This window comes from Haplochromis burtoni, unplaced genomic scaffold (genome assembly GCF_018398535.1).
Source record: "Haplochromis burtoni strain Fernald_Lab_line unplaced genomic scaffold, NCSU_Asbu1 Contig_258, whole genome shotgun sequence".
NCBI lineage: Eukaryota > Metazoa > Chordata > Actinopteri > Cichliformes > Cichlidae > Haplochromis > Haplochromis burtoni.
In genome coordinates, this window is record NW_024582619.1 from 47,157 (window position 1) to 54,923 (window position 7,767).

General features: G+C 41.5%; 1 protein-coding gene across 1 annotated transcript; it reads left to right on the forward strand.

Annotated features, from left to right (window-relative positions):
* Positions 1-3,792: 3,792 nt before the first annotated feature.
* On the forward strand, positions 3,793-7,003 carry LOC102309566 (dynein axonemal light chain 4). Its single transcript, XM_005939448.3, has 4 exons — positions 3,793-3,983; positions 4,356-4,435; positions 5,735-5,818; positions 5,942-7,003. The coding sequence occupies exons 2-4, from the start codon at positions 4,364-4,366 to the stop codon at positions 6,104-6,106; spliced, it is 321 nt and encodes a 106-aa protein (XP_005939510.1). The 5' UTR covers positions 3,793-3,983; positions 4,356-4,363; the 3' UTR covers positions 6,107-7,003.
* The last annotated feature ends 764 nt before the right edge of the window (positions 7,004-7,767 follow it).

A 7,767-nucleotide genomic window follows, 5' to 3' on the forward strand; every position in this document is an offset into this window, starting at 1 on the left:
AACAGTCACCTCAAGGTCATTTATACTGTAAGGTAAAGACCCCACAGTCTTCTGAAGAAAACCCTAATAACTAAACTTTGTGACCGTGGGAAGGAAAAAACTCCCTTTCGACAAGAAAAACTCTCGGATCAGAAAGAGGCAGCCGTCCATCCTGACAGTTGGGTGGCTGTGGCTCAGGAGTTGAAAGCAGGCCTCCTGCTAACCAGAAGGTTGGTGGTTCGACCCTTGTCTAACCCCAAGTTACACCAGAGTATGGATTTGTGTCAATGTTAAATAGAAACTACTTACATTAAAAAAAAAATGAATGAGGTGAGTTGTATATAAAAAAAAGTGCTCAGTTAGAATAGAAAAGTGCCATATACCATGAGGGGAAACAAAAGAAGATAGAGAAGAGAATGTGCGTCTAATATGGGGACACAAGCCCCCATATTAGACGCACAATAGTTTCCTGTGGATGGATTATTGTGGGATGTTTGGTTTTCAACATCAAACCATGCTTGTATACAACAATGGCCATTTGAGGCAAACAAGCACAACCAGCCAAATCTGTGAGAACAAGACAGTGAAAAATTGCTTCTCTTTCTGTCTGAACACACTTTTTGCCACATTTGTGCTGATGCTGGCTCCTCGACATGGAGATTTAAGGACATATTTCGAGAGTCATCAGCCAATCACTCAGATGGATAATTAGTCAACCACTCAGATGAATCATCTAAGCAGCAAATATTGTTTTTCATTGTTAATTTCTGATTCTTGGCTCCATCTTTCTGTTGATGTCGCCTCTGTCACAGCTTGTTAGCAGAGTCACATGGAGCGTTCCTTTCCTCTCCCCAACAGTCTGCTTCCCCAGCTGTTGAATTATAGATACCTTATTACCTCTGTGTAAGGGCGGCATTTTATTATGAAAAACCTTATGTGGCACACTACCAACCAGCGACAAGTCTAACACGAGTTTTTACATTTAATCTTACAGCCTCTCAGAATCTTTCTGCACATTTTTTTCTCATTTCATTCAGGACAGACTTGGCAGGGAGGCGAGCGCCAGTCTTTCTCGTGACTACAGAAAAAAAAAAGATTACAGATGGATTTTATTATCACTGCAACTCATGGCTTCATTGTCATGAGCCCTGCAGTCATGCAGCTCTTACAGATCCTCTCATAATTGTACAATTAAGTAGTTATTCACCTTTACTTGCTTTGCTTTAAAAACCTAGGCTCCACTATCCAAACTACTTTTACTTTCTTTTTCTTGGCCTCATCTCATACTTACCATAAAATATTTACAGTGTGTTTTCCCCTTGTGATAAATAATTTCCTCAAGGTCTTTATATCACCAGCTTTTCTCTTGACATAGTTTCAACACACCGTTTGTCAAAAACATCTCCTTTCCTTTACTTTGACATTCTCATTTCAGCGTACCCACCAGCCCTCTGGCACCTTTTTTGTGATTTTCTCACCTGGGTATGAAGTGCTTGCTTTCTGCCGCTCAGTGTATTTTTGAAGCTGTTTCACATGTGATTGAAGTGTGAAACAGCTGAGGAGGGTAGCTGTAGCTAAGGAGATGGAGCAGAAGATTCATGGTTCGATCCCTGGCATGTCAAGTACTGTATCCTTGGGGAAGATACTGAACCCCAGGTTGCCACCAGAGCATCCATTGGAGTGTGGATGTTAGGTTAGGATCACTTAGGCATAGTTGGGGGAGGGGAAAAAAAGAAAAGTGTGGGTGAATGAGGCTTGGAGTAAGAAAGTACTTTGAGTGCTCAAGTTGTGTAGAAAAATACTATATTAGTACAAGTGTTTTATACCACTCAGCATTTATTTTAATAAGTTCTTGATGATTTTGAATGTAACTAATCCAAATACATATAAAAAAGTAAAGGCCAGCCTTGCTATTGTTGTTTTCATATGCAAATTTGCGAACATAAGTCAGGCTGTCATGTTCTTTTCAGAGAGAAGAGGCTTTTTCCTGGCAACGCTTCCCAGAAGCCAAACATGCTGTCATGAACTTTCACATGCTATCTGAGATCTGGAGAGTCTGAGATGTAGCTCTTGGGTTTCTTCCAGTTTCTACTACATTGAGTCGCCTGATATTGGGGGGAATTTTAAACTCCTGGGAAGATTGTGGGACATCGTGGCTCAAGAGTAATTTCTTATACATGTGTGTATTAAAGCTAAGCAGTTTAACATGGGTGAGTCTGTGGGGGGCTGAATGGTCCCGCCAGCCTCAAGTGGCCATTGAGGGAACTGCAATTTATGTTGCCTCTGCTTTATCTCCATCTGCCCACCCAATTTTCAGCCATGTGGGGTACAGATCACATAGTTTATATGCACCTTTTTTTCTGATAAGCATGAAAACTTATTTTTAACCTGAATAATAATAAATGAATGAAACAACATGTGATATAGAGATAGGAGATGTGGCTTGAAAGCTGTAAGACAAAGTTAAGTAAAGACTGATCCTTAACTTTAAAAAAGAAAAACTTGAGATCTTTGAGAATCATAGTGACCAAATTCATTCTGTGGCTTTGAAGACTGCGTGCGTTGGTTAAAGGCTTCAAACAAAGAATGTAAACAGAGTCAGAATGTGCTGTCAAACTACACATATCAGGTGGTCAGACCGATGCTGTAATCCAAATGGGTCAATTAGGCTGATCAGAAATCCTGCAAATCATGTCATAACATAATGCACTGCTGTGCAATTAGTTAATGGCTCGGTGTTTCTCTGAGCCAGGGCACTCCCTTTTCAGAGAAGCGGATAAAGAGGAGGTGATGTGAGGGTTGAAACGTCCCAGCATTTGGTTAACAGCATGCATTTTTCTCCAGGAATTAATCATAGAGACAAGAACAGAGGAGACCGTGAGAGTGGAAGGAGAGGAAGATTATCAAGTGATCTGATTGTTTTCTCTCTCTGGGATTGATTGATAATCCACTCTAATCCACAACAGAGTCGATTATTTATTTATTTTTTAAGATGCTCGGGTTGGTATTTCAGGTTGGATTATACCATAGAGTGTTTGAGGCTAAATGGACAACCAGCAAACGCACCTCTCACTGACAGACCGTGGAATTATTTATCTTTCAAAGCACTGTGGAGTTTTCTGAGCTTGGGTTTGGTTTTGTGTGCTTGTGGGTGCACGTATGTAGAGCAGACTGACGATTCTGGGTCAAATCAATCCACCTGGGGGATTCCTCGCTCATGTTTCCAGCTGAATGTGGGTCAGAGACTGTCAGAGAGCTGATTAGGATGGATAAAAAAGGTTTTACCCATGCTCTGCCTGATTGACAGGAGAGTGGCCTAATTTAAAAGCAGTTATGCATGCAGGTAGATAGTGATGATAAGTGTGTTAGCTCAAGCTCTGTATCACAGTAAAAATCATTTATACTGGTCCAAATCAAGAGACCTTCTGTGTATTTTCCACTAAATGACAGAATTAGACACCTTTATAAAATTATTCTTAAGGTATATGTTATTATAACCATCTTGTATCAAAAAGCTGTTAATAATAGGTCCACCTTAACCAGTGTCAGTATTAAGAGTTCTCCTTTTTTTCTATATGTAATAAATGAATCAGAAGTAATTACACAGTTACATAGTATTTCTGTCGTTACATTTTTTCCTTTTTTGTTTCCTTTTAATTTTCCTTGCATTTAATCTTCATTTTTTCAAATTTATTAAAAAAAGTACAGAAGAATAAAAACTTAATTTGGTTACGTTACCGTTCTCGGAAACGGGCGGGTTGCTTTCCATTTGATCGACGGACTCTCAACCAATAAGAACTCAGCTCGGCAGAGCTAGGCGGGGCCCAACTCCACGGATATCGCTTGTTTAAAATGTCTCCTTAACAACCGAACTGGAAGTCAAACAGCAGAAGTTTTCGTGGGGCAAACGCTTCGTAAGTGACACATCTGCGGGTCACTGCGCATTTATCAAGTCTCGATAACGGACGGCAACCCATAACGGCGCGACGGTGGATCTAAATAAGGCGAGTTTTAGCTAGAAAACAACCAGTGCATCAAATGTTTGCTATGAAAACATGCTAAGCTAATTAGCCTGTTAGGGCTGCTAACCTGATAAGGCGCTGTCCCGTTAACAAACCTGCCGTGACGCGATACCTGTGGACACTGTTTAAGTGTGGAACCGCTTATTATTATGGTGTGAACTGCGATGTGAGACTTCTTGTCGTTAGCCAGTATAGGGCTAAGCAATGTTAGCTAACTTCGTCCCCAACACAGGTCATGTTAGCCACAGATGTGAGCTTGCTGTGCAGGATAGCCACTACTCCTGATGAAGTGACACTTGGTGACACGCTCCGGGGACAGCATTTTTAACGTGCACACACATGCTTTATTTGCAGGAGTCGGAATGGCCGGGACTGGCGAGGGAAAGAAAGAAGAGGCCGACTACAAGAGACTGCACAGCTTCCCTCTCATCAGGGTAGGAATGAAGTGACATTGTTCACCTAGGACCAGGACAAGGAGGTCCTGAGTGTGGATGAGACTTTTGTGATACTGCGAAATAAAAAGATTATGCAGGTGTGAGGCTGCTCTGGTTTAGTAGATGTAGTTGTGATGCATAAGCAGACTGTAAATGAGTGAAGGACACAGTCAACTTTATTTAATGTTAAGTTTAAAACAACTACTGCAGACTAAGATGGCTCAGATGAAAATTAGTGTTGCGACAGATCACAGTAAGTACTGTAAGGACTAATTCGTAGTTAAAAGTTGTAGGGTTAAATATAACTAATGCACCACCAGTTTAAAAAAAAAAAGAAAAAAAAAAGCTGATTAGGTCTGCCTTAACGACTCTGAAAGAAAGCGGCTGAAAATGAGTAGGAAAGTGGTGGTATGCACTCATAGTTTCACTCATCTTTGGGACTAAGAATCAATATGCCTGCACTCAAAAATGATAATTTAGATGAAGATACCTGTTATGTAATCACTAAGAACTTGATAAACTGATTTAAAAACCCTATCAAACCACCTATTCAGCAGCCATTAGTGTGAAAAAGTCATCTCACGCCCACGCACAAAGCTGCCTGTTTAGTTTGCCAGTGGGAAGTGTCTGATAAAGTTTGCTGCAGGCTGACAGCAGCCCACTGCCATACATGCAGCATGCAGGGATGAGTGTACAGGTGGCACAGAACATGCTCTGCTGTGTAAATTAAACTTCTAAAAGTTTAGTTGGAAATTTAGAAACATCTCTTAAAAAGTTGCGGTGCACTGTCACTTAAGGACGCCTGTGTAGCCGGTGCAGTGTCATGAAGAAGTCCATTATCTGATGGTGACATTTGCGTCTCAGTGACACAGAAACTGTAACACTCATGTAGGAGTTAGTTTAGTTATTACTGGGAACCTTCTTTTTCTCTTTCTGTGAGAAAACAAAAGAGCGCACACCAAACTTCGCAATATTTGTTTGGTCGTTAAATACGTGCACGCTAGGCAACACAGCAGGCTCAGGTGTGGCTCACACAAGGTGTCGTATTCTCTAAGATTAGCAAACAGCTCCTAAGCACCAACTGCAAAATCAAGTCTGCACCTATTGTGTCTTCACACATTTGATCAGTCAGAGCACGCTGACTAAACCAAGCATCACAGTGACAGACAGCGCTAGGGAAGAAGTAGCTCGCATGGCAAGTTGTCTGACCACATTGGGGGACGGTCAGAAAGGATGAAGGCAGTGTTGTTTCTAGCTGACTTGTTTATATTCATGTCATAGCTCTGTGTTTGTCCTCAGCACACAGACATGCCAGAGGAAATGAGGGTTGAGACCATGGAGCTGTGTGTTACAGCCTGTGAAAAGTATGCCACCAACAATGAGGTGTGTATATTTTGCTCTCAGTCTTGAGTAAAATATTGAGGATGCCTTTTCAAATTTCTCGTGTGTTGTGCTGATGGCCAGGGCTTCTGTTTTTCTTTTTTTTTTTCTTGCCGTCTTCCATAGAGTGCTGCAAAGATGATCAAGGAGTCCATGGATAAGAAATTTGGCAGCTCGTGGCACGTGGTCATTGGCGAAGGCTTCGGCTTTGAGGTCACACACGAGGTGAAGAACCTTCTTTACATGTTCTTCGGAGGAAGCCTGGCCGTCTGCGTGTGGAAGTGCTCGTAGCACCTTCTCTGACGTTCTCGCCGGGCTGGAAATGAACCACCAGCTACCATCCAGATGCTGGTTATACTTGTTTCGGCAGGTTAGGTCAGGTCGCTACCAGCCACTGAGGCAGGAACTGCGAAGCGCTCGTTGATTTTAAAAATGCAGCGAGAATAGAAGAAAGGGGGTTTTGATTGCGACTTTGGTTGGTGGGCCTAAAAATAGCGTCTCGCCTTGTCTGTCACCGGTCTGTTCCTCTCTGTTGTTAACCATCAATCTCTCCATTCATACATTAAATAAAAAAAAAAAAAGGAAAGAGGCGAGAACATTTGTGAGCATGCATGTGCAAGCAAGTCCAACTTCTCCAACAATTACAGCCAGCCAGGGTCTCCAAAGTCCTTTACCCTCATTCCTCTGCAGGGAGTGTGTGTATGTGTGAGTGTTTTATGTTGGTGTGTGCTGGACACACACATTTTTGTTTTTTCCTTCTTTTTAAGTAGCACCACGTCATCGCTGTGCTCTGCAGTTTGACAAGACTGCGCAACACTAAGCCGTCCACGCCGCCTGTAACTTTACACGTGTCTTTCTCTATCCAACTGCACTAGTGTTTCAATAAAATTTGTAAGATTTTTTTATGTGTACATATTTTGATGCAACTTGAAAACACTTCTTTTTAAGGACCAGTTCATCTTCTTACGATTAAAAAGGCTCTGAGTCTTCTGAGCCGAACACGGCACCCGACCTCACCTTTTCTCCTCGTTAAGGTGTTTGTTATTATCCCTAAAAATATCATCACCCCACTGGGTGATAACAGCAGTGTGATTGTTTTCATGTTGATGCCAGTTTTAATGATCCTTTGCTGGATCATTACGCGTGAAGTGACCTGATTGTATAATAAACTGAAATGTGTAAAACAGAGCCCGACATCTGCCTCTGTTTTGTTCTTTGCTGTTTCTGCGAGCTTCGTTACAGTTGCCACACAGCATGCTGCAAACTTCGGGCTCACGTTTCTGATTAAATGCAATTCATGAAAAGGAGGTTTTTGTGACCGATTGAGAGCAAATTGGAACCGTTTGTCCTTGAAATGTAGTCAAGCAATTATACTGACATGAGTGATTGCATCCAGCACAGGAAATGTCATTTCTCTCATGTATCAGTACAAGTGAATATGAATGAATAAAGGAAATATATGCTTCACACAGAGGAATAAAATGGTGCCAGCTGCTTCTGCTTGGCTTTCTAAGAATAGAGAAATACAAAAAGGAGGAAAAAAGCTTTAAAAAAAAAACAAGATGCCAAGGCTTTATGTTCATATGGAAAAAGGAAAACATCAATGTTGGAGCGATGGGGACTTGTCATGAGGGATGATGACGCCCGACTCAGTTTTTGTTGAAGCATTAGTCTGGTTTACAGTTTAAATATTATTTTCCACTAAAGGCAAAGGATGTGTTTGGTCAGACAAAAGTGAGATGACACAAAGTTAAACTGTCAATACTACACACACACACACACACACACACACACACAGAGCACTTACATGAAACATTTCTCAGGCGCTACATAAAAGCTGAAAATGGCTTAAAAATTCAAGCTTATGAGCACAGAGAGATAAGGCTTAAAGAATATTTGCTCTGGCCCGAAAACGACGTGTTTATATTCAACACGTAATAGCATGTTGAATA

What these genes read in the sequence shown, in the direction of transcription:
- LOC102309566 (XM_005939448.3), top strand. Translation starts at nt 4,364, where the DNA reads ATGGCCGGGACTGGCGAGGGAAAGAAAGAAGAGGCCGACTACAAGAGA. An exon ending in ACAGCTTCCCTCTCATCAGG is followed by an intron (nt 4,436 to 5,734) that starts GTAGGAATGAAG and finishes GTTTGTCCTCAG; the next exon opens with CACACAGACATGCCAGAGGA. An exon ending in AGTATGCCACCAACAATGAG is followed by an intron (nt 5,819 to 5,941) that starts GTGTGTATATTT and finishes CGTCTTCCATAG; the next exon opens with AGTGCTGCAAAGATGATCAA.